Source organism: Aristolochia californica, unplaced genomic scaffold (genome assembly GCF_029961685.1).
Source record: "Aristolochia californica isolate CCGP_79_NKW_82.1479 unplaced genomic scaffold, dmAriCali1.0.hap1 SCAF_6, whole genome shotgun sequence".
NCBI lineage: Eukaryota > Viridiplantae > Streptophyta > Magnoliopsida > Piperales > Aristolochiaceae > Aristolochia > Aristolochia californica.
This window is the reverse complement of record NW_027182257.1, coordinates 5,273,748-5,295,097: the sequence shown is the minus strand read 5'-3', so window position 1 is coordinate 5,295,097 and position 21,350 is coordinate 5,273,748. Positions and strand designations below refer to the sequence as shown.

The window sequence follows — 21,350 nt, the reverse complement described above, 5'->3', positions numbered from 1 at the left end:
TTGAATATGAGGAAACCTTCTCTCCAGTGGCAGAAATGAACTCAGTATGTGTGTTATTATCTCTGGCAACTAACTCTTCCTGGCAGGTATATCAACTTGATGTGAAAAATGATTTTCTAAATAGGGACATCAAAGAAGAAATTTATATGCAACAACTACTTGGGCGTGTGGTTGAGGGGGAGTCAGTATGTCGAGTAAAAAAATCTTTGTATGGTCGAAAACAGTCCCATCATGCATGGTTTGAAAAATTTAAACAAGCCCTCACACGGGCAGGATTTTATAGATGCTCTGGAGATCACTCAGTTTTTATTAAAAACACACCTAGAGGCAAGGTAATTCTAGTAGTATATATTTATGATATCATTTTAACTGGTAGTGATTCTGAGGGCATCCAGGAAACAAAAGAAAAAATATGTGTTGAATTCAACACAAAGGATCTTGGACTACTCAAATATTTTCTGGGTATTGAAGTATTATAATCCAGACATGGGATTGTGCAATCCCACAGGAAGTATACCCTTGATCTACTGGAGGAGACAGGAATGTTGGGATGCAAACCAGTAGATAATCCTATGGACTCAAATACAAAATTATGTGCAGGTACTGGAGAAGATGTAGATATCGGAAAATATTAGAGACTAGTCGGAAGACTTATTTACCTGTGTGTAATAAGGTCAGATATATCATATGCAGTAAGTGTGGTGAGTCAATACATGTACAAACCACAACTTAGTCATTGACAAGCACTTGAAAGGATATTACGATATCTGAAAGGAGCTCTAGGAAGAAGGCTTCTCTATAAAAATCATGGTCACTTCAATATCAAAAGATTCTCAAGTGCAGACTGGGCCAGATCCCCGAATGACAGGAAATCTTCTTCGGGATTTTTTATGATGGTTGGAGGAAATTTGGTTACATGGAGAAGCAAGAAACAAAATTTAGTAGCACGGTCTAGTGCAGAAGCAGAATATAGAGCCATGGCACATACTGTGAGTGAACTCCTATGGATAAGATCTCTTCTTAGTGAATTGGGATTCTACAAAGAAGCTCTGATGGATCTATATTGTGATAATTAAGCAGCAATACACATTACATTGAATTCAGTCTTCCATAAAAGAACAAAGCAGATTGAAGTGGACTGCCATTTTATACGAGAAAAGTTCCAAGCGGGTCTTTTATTTCTAAAGCATATATCATCACAAAGTTCAATTGCAAATATTCTCACCAAACCAGTCAATCACAAGATTATGTCTACCATTTGCAGCAAGCTGGGCATCTACTATGTGTTATGGTCCCGGATCTGCCATGGGTTATTGTAGGGAGACCACGTGGAATCGTAGGAAGGCATGGAGAGGAAGACGAAGACGGAGATCAAACCAAAGGGAACATTGAAAACCCTAGGTTCGTTAAGGAGAACGCACACCCCTGAGCTCGTTGAGGAGAATTCAAACCCATGTTTAACCTAATAATCAATGTTTGCCTTTCTCATTACTCTTACCCCTTAAATAGGGTTCACCCTTTTAGGGTTTAAGATAAAATATTACAAAAATACCCCTATAAATGAAATATTCCAAAAATGCCCCTGTAGCCTAAAATTGAAATAAAATAAAATAAATTAATAAAAATAATAATTTTATTACGTGCATAACATTACCCCCCCCGGAGAAAGAGTTTGTCCTCAAGCTCGAAGGTAGGGTCTGTCTGCCGACGTCACCACCTGTTCCCACGTAGCATCCGCGGTAGCTATGTCCGCCCTCTGGATGCCCAAAACCGGAGCATTCCCCCTTTTTTTATGGGTGAATGTAGGGATGCGTGCCGAATGTCGCTACATCTCTCCAAGCACCATCTCAGCCCTCCATCAGCCCTGGACTGGTGAGAAACTGCCCCTCACGTCGGTCCCCCAATTCCAAGGTTGTACTGCCCACACTATTCACCATGCGAGAGGTCAATGAGACCAATAAAGGAGTACAACCGAGACTGAAGCCCCTATAAGATTCATTGATTTCCCGTGGCAATATAACTTCCATCTTCTTAACAGAACTAAGCATGGAATTCACCTTTGACGTTTCAAATCCAGACCAGTAGTAGAAAAAATTCACTATGCCAATCACAGATTGATCCACTGTAGCACCTGCTAATATAAGAGTTCCTGTAAGTGGTTCAAGTGCCCCCCCCCCCCCCCCCCCCCCCCCCCAAGCCACCCACCCACCCAAAGCATAAGTAGTAGATTCAGCATCACTATAATGATACTGCCCGTGTCCAGCACTCTGGGTTAGTGCATCGATTGCATGCCAATAGCCCTCTACATCCTCAAGAAGCACCTCAGTTGGGCTGGCTAGCAGCAGTGTAAGTTGGACTGTCACAGCAGCCTTGTTTGTTGGGCTGGCTGGTTGCAGTGTATGCTAGACTGCCACAGCAACCTTATGTGCTTGGCTGGCTGGTAGCAGTGTATGCTGGACTGCCACAGCACTCAACTGGGTTAAGAGAGCCTTTGCTGGGTGTAAAGAACTCAATGGAGTGGAACTTCCTCTCTACCCATAAACATTGCCATACCGCTTGCCTAAATATGGACCGATTAGGTGTGTTGTTTCCCACTGGTGTTCATCGAACTGGACAGCAGTAATCACTGCAGCATGTCCCTGAGTCTCATCAGCTATAGATGCACCCTGTGATTCATTTCCATTTTTGTCTACATATTCCAGGTGTTGCTCATCTGCATCACTTCGACCCGGTATTATTTTTCTCTGTTGACCCCATTGCTGCATTGCCACCACAGCAGCAATTTGCAGGCCACTGTCCAAGGCAGGTGTGAATGAAGCTATCAAATTTTTATGCAATGCCATGTCCCATCCATAGTTTTGTCTCCGTACACAATATTGAACTGCATTATATTTTTCAGGTTGTTGTTGCTACTGGGTGCCCTTATCTTCACTGCAATAGCAGCAGCAATATGAGATAGCAGCGTTATCTTGGTTTCAAGAGCTCCACTAATGATACATGCTGTAAGAACCGACATTATTTTTGTTGTTGTCCCTGTCCGGCCAGACTACATCCTGCAAAGGAGTATCTGTTGTGCCATAACAACAGATAATTGTGTGCCATACGTCATTGCTACGACTACTTTCTGAATAATCAGCACTGGTTGCAGCAATGCACTGTTGACAACATTGGTTTCTGCAGTGCCACAGCAGCAGCACAAAAAAATTGGTGGAAGGACCCAAGGGCTGCAAAACCAGCAGCTTCCTCCTGTCTCCTCTCCTTCCCAACCCACTTTGCATTAGATACAAAAACATTAGATTCAAAACCCTTCTGTATCGTGTAATTGTGTAGCAACCTGCCCAAGAAAAAATCATGGGTGGGGCACAGATAGGAAGGACACAAGACATTGTGATAGGACTCATCACCTGCTTTTTGCCATCTCTTCAAGCTTGGCAACATACACACCCTTGTTCTCATCTTCACCGTCTGCATACAGCCAGTCTTCCACTTGCTAGAGTTGTGCAGATACTTCCTCCTTATCCGACGCAATTACCAAGTCATGATACTTGTCATGAAGCTTGTTTCTCATGTCATAAACATAAGCTTCAACAACATTCTTCTTTTCATTGGTTGTGTCCGTCACTCTGTCTTGCAAAGCCATCTCACATTCCTTTTCTACAGCTTTCTGAACATCTCCTGGCTGCATTGCACCATACACCAACTCTGCAACAGGTATTGTGGTTTTCTTCACCTTTGTTTTTTGGGTTTCCACCTTAGTCTCAGTTTCCATCTGAACAGGCTTGTCTCTAGGGTCAGGAACACCATTTTCTGCTCCACCCATGGCAGCAACTCGAGCATCATGCATATTTACATCATTTTCATTTCCACCTGCGGCTGGAAATACAACAGTGCTCTGCACATTGTCTCCAGTGCCATTTTGTGAATCAGGGCCAGAACCTTTCCAGAACAGAGCAATTGAATACGAGAAACTCTCATTGACCTGAACGTCTCTGACTTTAAAAGTTGGACTAAGAATATCCCATTGAAGTGCACACCCTCGGGCAACACACTCACTAGCATGCATAGTACGCCTTGGCTCCTTTCCAAAAAACTTGGCTATTATCCTAATAATCGCTGGAATATGAGATCCTGCTCCTACTACTTACAACAGAATTAATGTTTCCAGCAGTACGTCCAGCTTCCAACAAGGACTTTTCAAGAGGGCCCTTAACCCTCTCCACCGCTAGAGCAATATCTGCTGCCTTCTAAAATTTAACTTGTTTATCATGCAGGAGCATCCCATTAAGCAGATACAGATAAGGAACATGCACACTGTTGGAGGTCTGGTCAATAGAAAAATTAAACAGCCCCACCTTATCAATTGGGCCACGAACATACGCACAGGTACTGTGCACGTCAACAGAAAAACATATCACCAGAATAAATTTCTTTAAACTTCTTAGAATTCCCAAAAAATTTCCATAGCGGCATTTATACACACAAGCCCGAATTCCATCAATTGGGTATTGTTTCTCTGTTTCACGAAACAGAGAAACAAAAAAAATTGCTATCATTCCCGGCATCCCCAGAAAAATTCCCTCTCGGAATTCATACACACCAGTCGGAATTCCATGCAATGTGCACTGTTTCTCTGCTTCTTGTCTGAAATGAGAAGGAATTTCAATCACGTCATTTCCAACCTTCCCTTTCCCCGACGGCGAACAGCAGCCCGTTGAAAATTCCCGAAAGATGGAAGAACAATTTCCCTGTACAATTATTTTCCCCATATTCCCATCAGATTGAATGAATTTAGTAGGTCGCAGAAACTTACCCCAACATCTGTGGAAAATGAGTTCCCGTTGGTCTACCGAGAGGTAGAATGAGTGTAATAGCTATCGGTCGGAAGCCAAATCCCACCGAAGTTGTTTCCAACGGTGCCGATGGAGCCTCTTCCTCAGTTTTCGGTGATGGATAGCAGCCCTTTGTGGCTTCGCTACTTGTATATTTTCCGAGATAGTGGAGGAACGGCCGAACTGATTCGCCGAGACAGAGTCAAAGCTGGATTTTTCCGTCTACTGTTCTGGAAGACATTCTGCTAGCCTGGAGGAGTGATTTTTTGAGGTCGAACCCAAATCAACCCTTACAAACAGGATTTTGGCAGCGTACCCCTCTGATTTCCCCAAATCTTCATCGCCGTTGTTCGGCTTTCGATTTCCTTGCACGAAAATCTTGAGATTTTCTGAAGCATGGCCTTTCTGCCCGTCTAGATTTCAGGTCGCACCCAAATCTTCCGTAGGGATTTTGGTTGGTAAACATGACGAAACTTTTAATTTTTCTGGCCTGTGACCTGTTTTCTCGTCCGAGACAAATTCTGCTGTTTTTCTCTTGTGTGTACGTCTTGCTCGGAGATTTTAGGTCGTATGATATTTTCTGCGCGTGGCTCCCATGCCAAACGTTTAATAGAAGATTCGTACCATGTGGAAGATTTATACCATTCATACCATGAGCATATTTCTCCTATTTCTTTGCATACTTTTTCCATTGAATTCCCGTACCTTATGCAGAATAATAATTTCTTCTTGGGATAGAGAATAACCCATTGTGTTCCCGCTCTGATACCAGTTATTACGGTCCCGGATCTACCACGAGTTATTGTAGGGAGACCACGTGGAATCGTAGGAAGACATGGAGAGGAAAGACAAAGATCAAGCCAAAAGAAAGCTTGAAAATCCTAGGTTCGTTAAGGAGAATGCACACCCCTGAACTCATTGAGTAGAACTCAAAACCTTATTTAACCTAATAATCAATGTTTGCCTTTCTTATTACTCTTACCCCTTAAATAGGGTTCAAGATAAAATATTACAAAAATACCCCTATAAATGAAATATTCCAAAAATACCCATGTGGCCTAAAACTGAAATAAAATAAAGTAAATTAAAGAAAAAAATAAAAATAATAATATTATTGCGTGCATAACACTATGTTTTCTTACCTCCAACTTGAGGGGGAGTGTTACAATGTAGGACCCACCATGGGGTACGAGCTGGTGGAACCCACAATGAGGACGTGGGATGTCAAGAAAAGTCTTCACCCAAGCTAACACGAGTTAAGAAGATAAGAAACACAAGCTGAAATGAGATAGAAGACTTTAAGATCAAGTGAGACCCACAAAGATACCACGAGCTGGAATCTTATCAATATGAGCTGGAAGATCACGTGGGACCCACAAGGATAAGGCCATGAGCTGGCCTCCTCCCTTATGTCCACGTTCTTAAAGAAGAGTTATAGTTCAACTTATATTAGAACTCTATTAGATTGTGTTATCCTTTCATGATAGACTTATCTTAGAGTGTTAGAGTTGAAATGTAATTAGGAGATTTAAATGTTAATTGTATAAGGACTCTATCACTTCCTCTACTATAAATAGAGGTGTTGTAATTCGGAATTAATCAAGTTCTACAATTCTCACTTGAGTAAATCTCTCTCTCTTTGCTTGGCGCACACCTTGTTCCTCTTCTCTTCTTCTCTCTACTCGAGAGCCTTCTTCCCCTTTTCTCCTTGTTGATTTTTCAGGACTCCATGAATTTAGCTCATGGAGAAAAAGGGAAAGAAACCCATTGGGAGAAAACAGGTGGAAGAAGGGTTATGGAATTGATTATACTTAACCCTCCCCCTTAAGCTCTATTTATAGATTTATGAAACTATATTATTACTATAATACCTCTGAACTTAGGGTTTAGGGTTTTAACCCTGGAACTTTAACTTAATTATATTAATGTCATCTCTATGAGATGACCCTTTCTTTACCTTCCTGCCATCAATGTATGTGGGCATATGGGCCTTCTCCTTGATCTATGGGCTTTGAGCCCGTCTTCTATATCTCTTGGATCCATGGGTCTTCCTTGGTCTTATGGGCTTGGGTCGATCTTCTAATACACTTGGATATGTGAGCCTTCCTTGGTTGTGTGAGCTTGGGCCCTATCTTCCAACACTCCTTTTTTCTTTCTCTCTTCCCTTGCTCGGAATATTGGAAAATGGATCCTAAATTCAACATCCAAAAACTAAGATCATGAAGTAATAATAACAAGAATGAAAAACTTATCTCACCAGCTTCAATCTTGCTTCACAAAGAGCCTTCTATGAATAGCTTTGATCATAACTTCTTAAAGCATTATTTTGACGTAGGGATCCTAAATTTGATGCTCTGATACCATGTTAAATTTAGGACCCCATGATTGAAACTTGGAGCAAGATGTGAGAGGGAGAAGACAAAGAGCAAAGAGAGAGAGAGAGAGAGAGAGAGAGAGAGAGAGAGAGAGAGAGCCCGGGAAGAGAGGAGAGAAAAGAAAAGAGAGAAAAAAAGTTTAGGCTAGAGAGAGATTCTTCACGAGTTGAGAAGTGGAGAGTTTGATTGAATCCATCAATCAAGACCCCTATTTATACTATTTAAATTACATATTAAGAGATAAGATAGGATCCCTAATATCTATAATTATATCAATCATAATTATCCAAATCTACATAAATCAAGGGAAGATAAATCTATTACACTAACAAAAAAAGATTGCCAAATCTATCTTCCAACTCATGTGATAAGGACTCCAGCTCATATGATGACTCATCATGCCACCTCATGTGATCATGGTGGATCCTACCTTGTAACAAATGAGTACTCCTTTGGCTAGTCGCTTTAGGCTATCTAAGGAGAAGTCAACTTCTAAAGAGCAGGAGGGAGCCAACACGGCCAATATGCTTTATGCTTCTACTATTGGCAGTCTCATGTATGCCATGGTATGCACTAGACCAGACATAGCTCATGTAGTGGGAGTTGTGAGCAGATGTATGAGTAATCTGGGTAAACAACATTGGGAAGTAGTGAAGTGGATTCTCAGGTATTTGAGAGGACTGCAGACTCAACCTTATGTTTCAGAAAGTCAGATTTGGGATTACAGAGTTATGTAGATGATGACATGGCTAGAGACATTGATGGCAAGAAGAGTACCACTGGTTATGTATACACATTGTGTGGTACAACAGTTAGCTGGGTCTCTAAGTTGCAGAAGATAGTTCCTCTTTCCACTATTGAGGCAGATTAGGTTGTTGTGACCGAAGCCAACAAAGAGATGGTATAGTTCCAGTCTTTCGGGGAGAATTAGGTCTCAAGCATGGGAAGAATGTGTTGTATTGTGATAGTCAAAGTGCTATTCATTTAGCAAAAAATCATGTTTATCATGCCAGAACAAAGCATATATAGGTGTGTTACCACTTCATCATATCAGCTCTGGAGGATGGAATCTTATCACTTGAGAAAGGAAGTCAAAATCTAGCTCATATGTTGACAAAGATTGTTACGATTGAAAAACTGAAGTTGTGTGCAACTTCAGTTGAACTTCTCTCTGATGATTGAGAATTTATTGCTACTGCAGAGGAGGTATTGATGATAGATTAGTCTCCAAGTAGGAGATTGTTAAGTTGTGGAGCCTAATCAACTCCCTACGCTGAGTTGGTACGCAGATCAACTTTCATGGTAAGGTTGTCATGGGGGTTGGAAGGGGGCGGGAAGCCCCCCTCCCAGGGGTGTGGGAGCGGCGCCCCGCCGGTCCATGATATATCAGTTGTTGTTTTATTAAGGGCAGTTTGAAAATTTTACTCTTATATTACTGTTGCCCTAGTTTCCTCTTTATATTTGGGCTGCCGCTATTAAGGTTTTATCATCCGAGGAACATTAGTTGCGGTCTTGAGAGGTTAGAGAAAAAATAACACATGTAAGTGTGTGTGATCTCTCTTGTAAACTATTTCATCTTTATAGTGGATTATTGCAACAGCAGGAGACAACACGTAGTCTCACCTTGAGGTGAACTTGTATAAATCTTGTTTGTTCTTTTGTTTGTTTTTCTTTCTTCAACGATTATTATTATTGCTCTCGTTAGTTTGGAATTAGGGCATCTAATTCCTAACTCCTTCTATATATATGGGTGTTTTTATTGGTACCCTTGGGTTTTTATCTTTATCTTGTGTATGACAGGTATTACCCACTTTAGTGATTATTATCACTATATTTGTTCAAAATCATTTGAGGTTGGTTTCAACTTATGACCCATTTCTACCCTTTGATAGTTTGTGCCCGATGTCACACTTATCTTTGGGACACCATGATGGAGGAGCTTATTACTAAGTCTATGTTATTTTTTTCAAGCTATGATCATTGTAATTACCTCCCAGCTTGAGGGAGAGAGTTGGAAGATATGATGTAATTAGGTTCATTGATATAATTAGTTTATGTTTCATGTCTCTTCTTCACTTTTACTAGGGTGAAAGGCATAATTATAATATTATACTTGTATCAGTTATAAATAGAGATTAAGGGGGAGGGTTTGGACATGAGTCCCTGACCTCATTCTTCCTCTTCTTTTTCTCCCAACGTGTGTTCCTCTTCTTTCTCCATGATGTAATCCATGGAGTCCTGAAAGTCAACAATCATCAACAAAGGAAATAAAGTACTTGACATCAGAAACATTGGAGACATTCAATGGTCCCCATACTTTTGTGTGAACTAAAGAAAAGGGAGTAACACATTTTGGTTCAACTCGTGGAGAGTAAGTGGTCCTTTGGTGTTAGCTCAATTGACACTCTTCACAATTCAATTGAGAAAGAGATTGCAAGGAAGGAAACATATGTTTGAGGGATGATAGAGACAGGGGTCCTAATCTATTGTGCCATTGGAGTGCCTCCTTTTGGGAAGTTGTAGCGGCAATGACTATAGGAAAATTTAAATAGTAAAGGCCCCCTTTCTCATGGCTTCCACCAATGACCTGTTTCATGTCCAGATCCTAAAAATACAATAAGAATGAAAAAAAGGTAATGGAATAGTTAAATTTCTTAGTTAATTGACTCACTGATAAAAGATTTAACGAAAACTGAGGAACAAAAAGGACATCATGAAGATGAAGTGTCGGTGTAATAGAGGTGGATCCCATTCCTTGGACCTTAGTTTGGGATCCATTTGCTATGGAAATAAACTTTATCACTTTAGCATGGAGATAAAGAGTATAAAAGACTTATATTACATGTCAAACACTCAGAGGCCCTCGAATTAATGATGCAAGATGAAGAGGAAAAGGCATAAGTTATACCTGATACAATGGTAGCAGCAATAGTGTTAGAAGAAGCTTTGGATGTGGAGACCATCATATTTTTAAACCTTTGTAGTAACTCAAAGTCATCTTCTAGTACAATCTTTTTTCCCTTCTATGACTCAATTTTTTCTTCACTTTTGTCCCAATTATTTGCTGATGCTTGATTAGCAACTGCCTAGACAGGTTTTCCATGGAGTTTTCAACAGGTTTTCCATGGAGTTTTCAACATGTTTTGGCTAGATGATTTATACCCCCACAATAAGAACGTACCCAGTTATTAATTCTTGAAGAGCTTTGATCAGCCCTACCACCTCTTCCTTGGCCACCTCTAGAGTTTCTTCCTCGTCCCCTATTATTTGAACTTGTACCCCTATTATTAGAGTACATGGCAGATGATATCTCAGCATGGGATGTGAAAGATGAATTCAATATCCATAAGAATGTAGCACATATCTAATCATAGGAGGGAAGAGCAGTGGAACTAAGAAGCTAAATTTTAGCTACCTCTAGATATGGTTCAATATTAGCAAGACAAATAGAGGTCACCAATGCTTCTCGTTGTTTCTCTTGGACCAAAATATCGGTAGAGTAAGTCTGAGAAATTTTCCATTCTTGAAATAATCCTCTAAATCGAGCCAGATAATCATGCAATTTCTCCCCATGTTTGGTATTATACATTGTTTGAAACACATCGTATAATTTCTGTGAACTATTAATGCTGAAATAGAACTTTGCACAAGTATCTCATATCTGTTTTACATCTCTAGATGAGTAACATTATTTGCAACATTTTCTTTCATACTATTGATCAACCGACTAATGACAAGTTTATCTTCTTTAAGCCATTTTTAGTAATAACTATCTTCTTCATCCATAGGTTGGGGTAGTTTAGTCAAGTGTCCTGAGAGGTCTTTGGTGATAAGAAACCGTTTGACCAATTGACAACAACTCAAATAATTCGATAACCCCTTAAGGGAATGGTAGTAATTTTGAGTAAATCACACTTTCCAGCTATGTTTAAACATAAATCTTCAGCCTTGAATCATCTTGTTAATCAATCAACCAAGAATAGCAGCACTCTTAAAAACATATAAGAGATCAAAAGTAAATGTCTTATGAGACTCTCACATCAGCTTATGTGTATGAGTAGAGTAAATCTGGTTTCACGTCTGCATGCAAGGACTCAATTTGGCAATCAAAATATGATCATGTGCTAAACTTGCAAGATTTCCATGTTTAGTTCATATAAAATCTCAATAAGTAGAAAGATATCAAATTTCAGCACCCAAATCTTGTCTAAAAATCAGATCTATCTCAAGAAGAAAACTTTCCTCCTTACGCATATGCCTCACATGCACACATGAAGGAATCTTTCATAAGCTTTCCTTATTATGAGATTATTTCCTTATCATAAATTAAAGATCTTAAATCATAACTTAAACTAGAAAAGAGAGAAGGCTGATTAGGGAGAGAAGAACAAGTTGGAGAAAGTGAGGATTAGGGTAATGAGATGATCCCTAATCTCCTTAATGCTTTATTTATACTTGTAAAAGAGTAAGAATTATATCCATGCCCTTGAAAGGTGAGGGAAAAAATAAAGAATCTTGAGATTTTTATATCAATGCCACTGATGATAGATTATATCTTCTAACATAATTCTAAATGTATACTAACACCCCTATTATCGTACAAGTTTGCTAAAAAATTTATGGCTGTCAGCGATGATTCCCGGCAGTGAAGCAAGACCAACGGATTAGCTAAGGTCAGAGGTTACGCTTTGGTCTTCACGGGAACGAAGTGCGTCGGATGGCAGCTGACGGCACAACGAGAGCTTACAGCTCTTATGGCGGTGGACTGACGGGATAGTCCAGATGGAGAGCATCGCACTCTCTGGTCTCTCGGCGAAGATGACGACATTGGAGAAGATGAACAACCATTTTGAAATGCTCTCGTCCCTTCCTCTCCTTTCATTAGCTATTTAAGCTTAAGTTGGAGAGGTTATTACAAACTGGCCCATGGGCCCAATACAATGCCCCCAGCCCATTAAGCCTAATCTAAATACCCTATGTACATAACCCAAATTGTACAACAATTATAATAAAAAATTCTATCTAAAATACAATGCAGGATATCGTAACAATGGCATCACTTATGTTAGCTAAGTCTAAGTAGCTCGTAATTTGCCAGTCTATGTAGCTCTTAAAATTTTTATAGCATCACATATGTTACCTAAGTATAAATATACTAACTTAAGTGTATGTATCTCTTGAATAAGATGATGAGGTAGCTCATGGGCTTGAGCCAGTTATACCTTGAATTTCATAAGCATCAAGAAAGAAACATTTTATGAATTAAAACTTCAATCACATATAAACCATAACTTAACCTAAGATTTACTAACGTGAAAGAACTTCATTAATGCAATGATTTCTAACATTTCAATAGTAATAAATTCTTAGTTGAGACCTTGGACTGCATTGACTTTAATTTATTTTCATTAATTTAGCCAAATTAGGAATATTTTCTACAATTTGAAATCAACGTATTTTAGATTGAACAATGTAAAACGACTCCCTGTATAGATTTGCCAAGTGAATTTGCTCCGAATGTTTGTAGGTAACAAACTAGAGAGTTTCGGGTAGCTCACTATTTATCAAAGAAAATCACCAAGTGTCACCTTCATTGGACCAAGTGTAAATCTTACCAAATATCTACTTGATTCAAGAGTTGTCACACTCAAAATCAAGAATATTGGAAGACACCTCGAAGTGGCATCAATGCAATTACCTTTCCCACGTCAAGGAGGTGGCAAAAAAAGTAATTTAAAGGTCTTCAAGAAGGCACAAGAGTGTAATTATCTAAAAAGATATATGTTTACTTATGTTTTTTTCTTTTCAAAGTTTGTAAGCATTATAGTCATTGTAAACTTTCTTCCACAACTACAAATAGAAGTTTTAGGCATGGGGTAGATCAGTAAGTCTCATTTCTCTTCTCCCAAATGCGCATTTAGAATTGTCTCATCTTCCAAACTCTCTTTTTTCATCTCTCTTGTTTTTTCTTTTTTTCCTTTTCTCGCTCTCCTTTTTCACTACCTTGGTCGAGGACCTTGTCATAAGATCTTAAATTCAACAAAGAATGTGAATATAACTAATATACATTTAGAGGCAGGTTATACTCAATATGGAATATTCAAGTACATCTATTAATTCTTTCAAGGCTTGTGTACAACAAAACGTTCCAATTAATGCTTAGAACAAATCAAGATCACCCATAGGAGACCCATATGTGCATCTCCATTAATAACAACTTTTGTTATTTCTAAATCATATTAACTAAGTTTCCATCGAGTTGGAAACTAACCCAATTTTTCTTTGACTCAATAGTGGCTAATGATAACATATAATCTTAAGCTCAACTAGTATGGAAATCAAATGACCATGAGAACTAAAATGAGTTCGGGTCCTACAATCTTAACATTTAAAGTATAAGGAAAAAATAATCCGAGTGGCCCCTTAGAAGAGACTCCCTCATTTGTGTACAGGATGAGGGGAAGGAAGAAAAGTCCAGTTTGGCTGAATTGCCATACTTCGCTGGTCAAGCTAATAAAATCATTGCCACCGGGAAACCCAGTTACTTGAAGGTGGAAAGCCTAGGGAGCTTGTCCCTCAAATAGTACAGCCGCGCCCTCCTAACTTTCCTGTGTCCAACAACTTTTATCTCCTTAATGTTAGGTGAGTACCTGAAACAGAAACAGATGCACTTATGATCCATATCAAGTTTCAATCATCTTTTCTTCCATTGAAGAGGAATCTCCAAACAGAACATGCACTGAAAACTCAAAACTAGTTCATCCACCACACAACCCAGCTTTTCAAGATTGTCCATGCTTCTGTAAATATTTTAATAAACCCAATGTAAGTCAGAGCAGCAACATTTACAGATATTAAACATCTATACTTCTGACAAGGCACAAAGAGGAGCTCTAAAATTTGAAATGATGAATCAACAATCTTTTTTTATTTTTTACAGTTTCATCACAGTGAAAATCTCAGAGATATAGTGCCACTCGGAGCGAATTGAAGTATATCACAGACTTCACCAAATACATGTAAAACACTACAACCTAAACTACAATCTTGCACATTGAGTATTTACGAATGTATATTATGAATATCATAATATCACAAAAAGCTAATGCAAGAAGAAAGTCACCTCAAATTTCATTTTACATAATGCAGAGAGAAATAAGATGTGGTAAAGTCATCAATTTGCCTGAATAAAGAAAGAACTAATATGGATTAGGGAATATGCTTCAGAACCCTCACACATTGAGTCTAAAAACAATTCCAATTAGAGCCAGTTCAGATAAAACGGAATCCTGTAGAAACTGATGTAGATTTCAGTGATTCAACTCAAGGTGTCACATGAATGTCTTCAAGTGCCAGGCACATGATCTGATAAAATTCATAATTTTTGTACCATACGCACGTCGGCCTTGCAAGGAGAAGCTAGGGGGTTCAAAATTAGAGGACACTTGAATGCAAGCAAGAAAAAGGGAAGGGGGCGGCCAGCTTACCAGGAATGTTATAACAAAATGTCAGAACATTTAGTCAAAAAAGGAGTCTTAAGTAAAAAGGGTGTGAGTCTTGGTTTCCGGATCTAATTTTCTATTTGATGTAATCTCTAGAGTTAAGAGTCTTAGTTAAGTAGGAGTTTCCTATTTTATGTAAATTATAAAAATAGAAAAAGCTTGGCTAGAGCAAATCAGCCTAAGCCTTTATGAGTGTAATAGTAGACAGTGCCTTCTTCTATCTTGCTTATGTTGTTTCTGGGATTTAATGAGAAAGAGATTTCATCAAGAAAGGAGTGGATGCACTGCTTGCAACCAAGCCTATCTTGCTTACTCTGAGAAAGAGATTTTATCAAGAAAGGAGTGGATGCACTGCTTGCAACAAAGCTTATCTTACTTACTCTGAGACCACAATCAAAGCCAAAATATGACAGTAAACTAGCATTTAATTAGAAAAAAACTGATGTACGTACAAGCGGGAAGAGAGCACCGTGGAACATTTCTAAATCATTCAAGCATGCTTTGTTGAAATAGTAAGGCATTGTACAGCACATAACATCTTGGCATATGCTACTAACCATGAGCATATACCTTGATAGTCCTTTGAATCAATTAACAAATATTTGTCATTATCTTTGCCTAAAATGTAGCACATCATCTTTTTCAAAAGCTTGTCTAAACTAGTACAACCTAAGAATCCCATGTAGGCACGAGTGCATTAATAGTATATGCTTAAATGTAGCTCCATCTGCATTACATCAAAGATTTCCTATTTCCCTTTGATGAAGAGGTAAATGTAACTTCAAAAGAGGTAAACCCAAGTTTATGGTGGAAGCAAATGCTTACAGAGGGAAGACGATCTCGACACCTATACCAGCAATTATTCTTCTAATTCGAATTGTAGTGTGAATACCAGCATTCTGCTTTGAAATAACGATTCCTTTGTAAATTGAAGCCCTGCGCCTGTTCTCGGGGACTTCCTGTACAATTTAAGCACGAACAGTCAAGGCTTTCCTTTATTTGGTGAAATGGATAATCCTTCAAATCCTCACATATTCACGATTTTGAGAAGACATACAAAAGAGAAATTAACCGTTTGTTGCTTCTATATAAGGGGAAAGGAAATACAGCGAAAAACGGTAGAACCAGTATACCAGTTTAATTTCTACGACATCTCCAGTCCTAATGTCCGGCACCGGCCGCTCTTTCTCTGCTGCCTCAATAGCTCGTTTGTTCAAAATCTAATTCAAGATAGATGAAAGGACATGAATTCGCAGTGAACATAGGGAAGGGGCATTAAACTACAAAGGCGGAGATATGATTTACCCCCATGATGTCTCCAAGCTTGACTATAGGCTTTCTCGGAGGCTTCTCCTCCTCCGCCTCGACAGTTTCCGACTCAGTAACCTCCTCAGCATTCTCAGCTTCTTCCTCACTATCCAATGCTTCGGCTGTTTCTGCCACCGACTCCGAATCGGCTTGTACAATGAAGGGTTGTCTGACCCGGGGCACTGCGAGGGGTGTGACCGCAGAGATGAATCGATTTATACCAACCCCAGACAGCGAAGTTCGACTCAAACTGAAAGATGGTGGGAGAGAAGAGAAATGAGTAAGCCCTGGCTTGGGGGAACAAGCAGAGGAAACTGGCGGGATTGAAATAAGAGCCTGAAAAGCAAAACAAACCTTGTTAAGAAAAGAAACGGAAAATTAAAGGAAGAAGTGTGAAATATGCAGATACCTGAGGTAGTATTTTGGAACACATTATGTTGAGGAGTTGAGAGAGACGAGATTGCTAGTCAGAAATGTAGCGGTGAGAGGAAGGAGAGAGGAGGAAGTATCATGAGAGAGGCAACTGAGGCACACAGTCCGCAGAGCCTTATCTGAACTGGAAGAGAAGGATTGGGGATTTGGGAAGACTATCCGAAGGGGAAAAAGGGGTCAGCCAGGAAAGGGTTAATTACAAAAAGAGTGCCATAATTCATGGGCTCGCGATTTAAATTACCTGGTTAAGTTCGCCATCACTTTTTAACAAGGTAACTCCAGACCAAAGCTCTTTTTAGAGATTCTGATCATTTCCCAATGAAATTGATTATTTTTTAGAGTTCCTGGAGTTGATACTCGATAATCGGGGTGCTGTTTATAATATTATTATTATTATTTTTTTATAAAAATAAGAAGAAATTTGACTTAATATTCTCATGGTGAGAGTAAATTATGGCTTTCTGAGGCTGGTGGGATTTGAGATTTTTTTTCCATTGACTTGTACCGTCCCGTCCCTCTCCAGTTTTTTAGCGTTGAACAGAGCAGAAGAAACACAGTTACGTAGACCCAAGCGCCAGCAGAAAGTGAACCCGGAAATCATTCTGCCTCGTCACTTCACTGCAGCTCCAGCTCAGGGGCGTGACACTGACTCGGTTAACACTTCTGTCCTTCCCACCCTCATACTTAGATCCGAAATTGTTGAAACTTCCAGGGGATTTTGGACCGAGCAATCCGTAATTTCTCTCAGTCTGTTACGAGGTGTGTTACTGGAATTTCTCTGCCACATGTCCGACCTCTTCGATCCTCATTTTCTTCTGGGTGTTTTCATCTCCCTTTCGTTCCGCGTCCAGGGTGTCGGAGGTTCCAGTCGGAGCTTTTGAACTATCTAGGCTTTGATCGTCGACTGGATTGACCTGGTGGCAACCATGACTGGTGACCAGTTGATCTCTGTTCATCCCGAGGAGCTTACTTTTCAATGTAAGTTATCCCATTTTTCTTGCACTTCTGCTTATCCAATGTTTTTTTCGATTTGATTTTTGCTTTCTTGTGTTCCTATCTGTGGAACTCCCAAAATAAGGGTTGGGAAAAACCGGGTATAGTGAGTTTTTTGAGTCCTTAGTTTGCATTATTAATGAAACTGACTAGTTCTTCTTCCATTGCGGTAAAGAAGCTCTAATCAGTGGAATTTAGGTTCTTGATCTGAAAACTATCATGCTACCGTCAGCCCATAAATCTTTTTTCTGTAATCTATTTCTTTAAAGGGGAAGAGGAGAATATCTATCCGAAAATCGACAGCAATGTGTTACTGGATTTGCGTTCCCATTGATACGCGTCATAGCATCTGACATTATCTCATACAATTTCCGCTTGGACGCTCTGCCTTCTCCCTATGAATTAACTCAAATTGCTTGGTTTTGTTATTCTCTCAAAGTTTTTTTTTTTTTTTTTTTGGTTGAAAATTGTGATTTGTCTTTGTCGACAGTTGAGTTGGAAAAGCGGTGCTGCTGTGATCTCAAAATAGTGAACAACACTGAACATCATGTTGCTTTTAAGGTAAACTGGTAAAGTTTCATTACATTTAACTATTCCATCTGGTTCTTTTTGAAGTTCACTTATGGGTTCCTTAGCCAGAGACAGATGGATGGTGTTTTATTTTTGGTCTGTTGTCTTTAACTAGGTCAAAACAACTTCACCCAGAAAGTACTTTGTGAGACCAAATACAGGCATCATACTACCTTGGGATAATTGTCTTATAACAGGTATCTCTTACTTTTTTTCGTAAATATGCTCATCTAATACCATATTCTCCCTCCATGTGGTACTAATTGTGGTCTCTCTCAATGAAAGTCACACTCCAAGCACAAAAAGATTATCCACCTGATATGCAATGCAAAGACAAATTTCTCCTGCAGAGTACAAAAGTGGTTCCTACTTTGGATGTTGATGAAATCCCACCAGAAACAGTACGGTTATTCATTGTTTTTTTATGGTTACGGTTGTGATTGTTTTAACTTCATCATAAATAGTTTATTTTATTTTATTTTTAGTTCAATAAAGATGTTGACAAGATAATAGAGGAGTGCAAGCTTAGAGTTGTCTACGCTTCTCCTACACATTCTGCCCTTGGAAATTCTGAAACTGACTCATTAATTACTGCGTCAATGTTAAGGAGCTCAAAACACAGTTCTGAAGTATCTGTAAGATCTTTTCTTCTTTTCACATCTGCATTTTTAAAGTTCTTTATTTCATCTCATATATGATTTTAGAGGACATGACTTTTATCTACTTTGATTTGCAGACGCATGGTTCAGGCTATGATGAGGTAACCTTTCACATTCTGTTCATCTTGCCACTGAATCTATTCAAGTTAGCATTTGCTTTCTATGACCTTTAACTATCATTGTTAAAAAATACAAAACGAACATCTATTTAATGCTTTTAGTAGGTATCCCCAATTGGATGAGTTTCCTAAATAAAGCTTTTGTTGTAGTATGATTTTATTAAAAAACAAAAAGAATACAAGAGAATGTTAACAGGGCCAGCAGTCAATACCACCTAAGTGACCTAAAAAGAATTAAAGGGAGGTTTTGGTGGTCAGACCCTTCTTTTGCTAGAGAATTAACAATACAATGAGCAGAGCAAGAGACCATCATGGGACTGAAAGGTCTGCAGTCAGGTAGAGAGAGAGAGAGTATATTTATACTTGTGTATGTTTGGCAACCTAATTGCATTCTTAATCTTTTTATGCAAAAGAGTGGTTTTTGCCTTTTTAACACTGTAAATTGCATGTGTTTGTGTCTTTTGAATTCTTGAAGAGCTTCTGTTGTCTAGCAATAAATCTTTGTTTTCAACAGCAACTATTTGTCCTATTGATGCTTGAAGTGAAATCTAACAAAGTCAGTATGAAAAGTTCTGTTTTGACCCTCTGATACTTGTTTAAAGCATTTGAAATATGTTCATTGATATTACATTCACGGATTGCAGGTCCTTAAATGCTTATCTTCTGATACTTAAGTAATGAAGGTTTGTTGAGTTTCTTCTTTTGGCTTCAATGGTTTAGGTCCTAGCACTGAAGCGAGTAAAGGAAGAAAGGGACTTTGTTGTGCAGCAAACAAAACAATTGCAACATGAACTGGTACAGAATTTCATTTTATTTATCCTCTTCTTTTTCAGCATCATAAAAAATGATTAGCACAAATATATGGTGATCTTAAAATTAACAACCTAATCCTTCTGAAGATGATTTTGAATTTAGCTATGTTTAATGTTTGTCGTATTTACTTACGTAAATATTCCTGGATCAAACCTACAACCTCCACAGTGAAAAGATTCTTACCTTTCACTCAATTCAATATTCAATCTCATTTCCTCCTGAAGATTTTTTGCTCCAATTTCTTCTGACTGGCAGAAATTAGACAATGCTGTTCACTCCATTATGTATAGATATAGAATATGGATATAGATGCATTCATATATGCATCATGGGAGTTGCAAAGATAATGACTAGAGGAAATCTCATCCACCCTTTGCTTTGCATAATGTCATCACTATCCTCAATGACACAAAATCAACATTTTTTATATCTTTTTGTGAAAACATTTTTGTAGGAGATACTGAAGAGGCGCAGAAACCGAAGAGCGGATGCAGGCTTCTCATTGACATTTGCTGCTTTTGTCGCACTTACTGGCATTATGGTTGGATTTATCTTGAACCTTACTTTGTCTTCACCATCTACTGAATGACTTCATACAAGCACTGTCACCAGTTTTTGGAATTGCTTTGAAGATAATAATTTTCAGCCCTTTGTATTTCTACGTGGTGTTGCTGATTCTTTTTTTGTGCATTTCTTTGTCTTTATGAGCTTGTTTTGTGTCACTGCTCACACTGTACAAAATACCCATGAAATGAGTGCAGATTCAGCATTTTCTGTCTTGCCATCGATTCTGGCATTTCAGTCTGCGGACTGGTTTTGTTACTGCCACTTGCTTCCAATATTTGCTTGGTCTTGGCAGTTCAGATATTTTGTACAGAATGACAAATGACTTGGCAGTTATCATTTTTAGTGAATAATTTTGAAGCTATTTAGCTGAAAATTAGTGGAGTCTGGATGGCAGGGGAGGCTATCAAGTCTTTAATGAGAAGAAGAACTAATATTCTTAAAACACCATGGCAATTGTAAAATGACGAAAAGTTTCTTGCAAAACCCCCATCAGGAGTGTTCAGTAGCAGACAACAGAGGCCTCACATTCAACTGAATTGATTAGGAAAATTAAAAAGTGATTATCTGTTTGGTTTGATACTCTCTCCCTTCTTCCAATTCCCTCTTCTTCTATTTTCCTTCAATGTTTTCTCAACCCTACTATGGAACAGTCTCAGCAAAAAAATTCAAGTTTTTGAATTTAAACCAGTTGTATTCTTTCGTTGTGGCTTTGTTTGAGAATCCTGTAATTTGCAGAGTTGAAAGAGACCAAAAAATTGATCCAAGAGGCCAAAAGATGCACTAGCTTTTACAGCTCTAACTTGGCTGAAATGCTAAGAAACATTTTTAGAAATGGATAAGGAATATGAGTAACCTACCATTAATTAAGGGATTTGCAGCTTCAGTTTGCGAGTTTACTTGTGATTAAAATCAAATTGGAAAAAAAGGGTTTTCTGTTGGAGATTGGAAATTGAGGTACCTAGAATTGTCAGAAGTTCTAAACTGTAATAACCTCTCTCAAGATGAGGTACCTCAACTTGTATCTATAGGCTTGATTTAAGTATTTGACCGAGGCCAAAACCATACATTAGAGGGTCACGTTGCTTCATGCAAGATGGCACCCAGCTTGATTTGCAACACTTTCGTAGCGTTTGGCACAGCTTGGTTAGAAAGCTGTTTTTTTTTTTAACAGGATTACATATCA

General features: G+C 38.7%; 3 protein-coding genes across 3 annotated transcripts; 1 reads left to right on the top strand and 2 right to left on the bottom strand.

Moving 5' to 3' along the window:
- Positions 1-2,229: 2,229 nt before the first annotated feature.
- Positions 2,230-5,348, bottom strand: LOC137934933 (heat shock 70 kDa protein 15-like). Its single transcript, XM_068779527.1, has 2 exons — positions 4,811-5,348; positions 2,230-4,745 (listed from the first exon to the last, which is right to left on the bottom strand). Exon 2 carries the CDS (start codon positions 4,061-4,063, stop codon positions 3,491-3,493), a length of 573 nt encoding a protein of 190 aa, XP_068635628.1. The 5' UTR covers positions 4,064-4,745; positions 4,811-5,348; the 3' UTR covers positions 2,230-3,490.
- Positions 5,349-13,520: 8,172 nt separating this feature from the next.
- Positions 13,521-16,622, bottom strand: LOC137934502 (large ribosomal subunit protein bL19cz-like). The gene is made up of 5 exons (XM_068778882.1): positions 16,424-16,622; positions 16,012-16,350; positions 15,840-15,926; positions 15,532-15,665; positions 13,521-13,854 (listed from the first exon to the last, which is right to left on the bottom strand). Exons 1-5 carry the CDS (start codon positions 16,445-16,447, stop codon positions 13,746-13,748), a joined length of 693 nt encoding a protein of 230 aa, XP_068634983.1. The 5' UTR covers positions 16,448-16,622; the 3' UTR covers positions 13,521-13,745.
- Positions 16,623-16,983: 361 nt separating this feature from the next.
- LOC137934872 (vesicle-associated protein 2-1-like) lies at positions 16,984-20,369 on the top strand. The gene is made up of 8 exons (XM_068779430.1): positions 16,984-17,424; positions 17,930-18,000; positions 18,125-18,206; positions 18,295-18,410; positions 18,495-18,644; positions 18,746-18,769; positions 19,508-19,582; positions 20,055-20,369. The coding sequence occupies exons 1-8, from the start codon at positions 17,373-17,375 to the stop codon at positions 20,187-20,189; spliced, it is 705 nt and encodes a 234-aa protein (XP_068635531.1). The 5' UTR covers positions 16,984-17,372; the 3' UTR covers positions 20,190-20,369.
- Positions 20,370-21,350: the final 981 nt, after the last annotated feature.